Below are 1,155 nucleotides of genomic sequence, written 5' to 3'. Positions count from 1 at the left end.
GCGGCCACTTGAGCTGTTGGGTGATGGCGTAGCCGTGTTCAATATCGTCCTGCGTCATAGCGCGTAGTGTGATCATGGTTGTTCCTTGCAAATGAGGTCGCCATAAATGGCGACCCTACGGGTTCAGCGCCGGTTTTGTAGGATCGCCATTTATGGCGACCTGGCATTTACTCTGCCTTCAGCACCTCTTCATGCTCATCCAGCCAGCCCTGGCGCAGTTCAGGCACCGCGCGTTTCAGGCGTTCGAAATAGAGTTCGCTGGTCGGTTTGTCATAGTCGGCGCGGGCGATTTGGGTCACTATTCTGCCCGACTTCATCACCACAATATCATCACAAACGGCGCGAACCGCATGCATGTCATGGCTGATAAACAGCACCGACAGCCCGAGCTCGCGGCGCAGTTCGCTGATCAAATCCAGCACCGCGGCAGCCACCACGGTATCTAACGCCGAGGTCACTTCATCGCACAGAATCAAATCTGGCTCCGCCGCCAGCGCGCGCGCCAGGTTGACGCGCTGCTTCTGCCCGCCGGAGAGCGCCCACGGGCGGCGCCACAGCACGGTGCGCGGCAGCTTCACCAGATCCAGCAACTGATGCAGACGGCGATCGCGATCGGCCCCTTTCAGGCCGTGGAACAGCGTCAGCGGACGCGACAAAATCTGCCCGACGCTGTGCGCCGGATTCAGCGCGGTATCGGCCATCTGGAACACATATTGGATGCGGCGCAGCTCATTGTCCGGGCGCTTATGCATGTCGCCATTGATGTAATGACCGTTAAACAGAATATGGCCGTGACTCGGCGCGTTCAGTCCAGCAATGGCATGCGCCAGCGTGGTTTTACCCGAACCGGACTCGCCAATAATGCCAATCGCCTGCCCTTTCCACAGCTTCAGATTGATGTCTTCAAGAATGCGAATTTTAGAATGGCCATTGCTGTCGCGCGGGCCATAACCGGCGCTGAGATCGCGCACTTCCATCAGCGGCTGCATGTCCGCCTCGGCGCAGGTCCAGCTGCTTGGGCGCTCTTTCTGTCGCGCCGCCTCCATCAGCAGTTTGGTGTACTCCGCTTGCGGGGCGCCAATCAGTCGTTCGGTGGTGCCGTACTCCGCCATCTGACCGCGCAGCAGCACCAGAATACGATCCGCCATCTGCGCC

At 59.5% G+C, this 1,155-nt stretch overlaps 1 protein-coding gene across 1 annotated transcript; it reads right to left on the bottom strand.

Annotated features, from left to right (window-relative positions):
• Positions 1-167: 167 nt before the first annotated feature.
• Positions 168-1,148, bottom strand: LOC108357458 (nickel import ATP-binding protein NikE-like). The gene has a single exon (XM_017608535.1). It carries the CDS (start codon positions 1,146-1,148, stop codon positions 168-170), a length of 981 nt encoding a protein of 326 aa, XP_017464024.1.
• Between the last annotated feature and the right edge of the window lie 7 nt (positions 1,149-1,155).

Source organism: Rhagoletis zephyria, unplaced genomic scaffold, assembly GCF_001687245.7.
Source record: "Rhagoletis zephyria isolate East Lansing unplaced genomic scaffold, Rhagoletis_zephyria_1.1 Rzeph_scaffold_77943, whole genome shotgun sequence".
Lineage (NCBI taxonomy): Eukaryota > Metazoa > Arthropoda > Insecta > Diptera > Tephritidae > Rhagoletis > Rhagoletis zephyria.
Note: the sequence above shows the minus strand (reverse complement) of the source record. Positions and strands in the feature narration are given on the sequence as shown.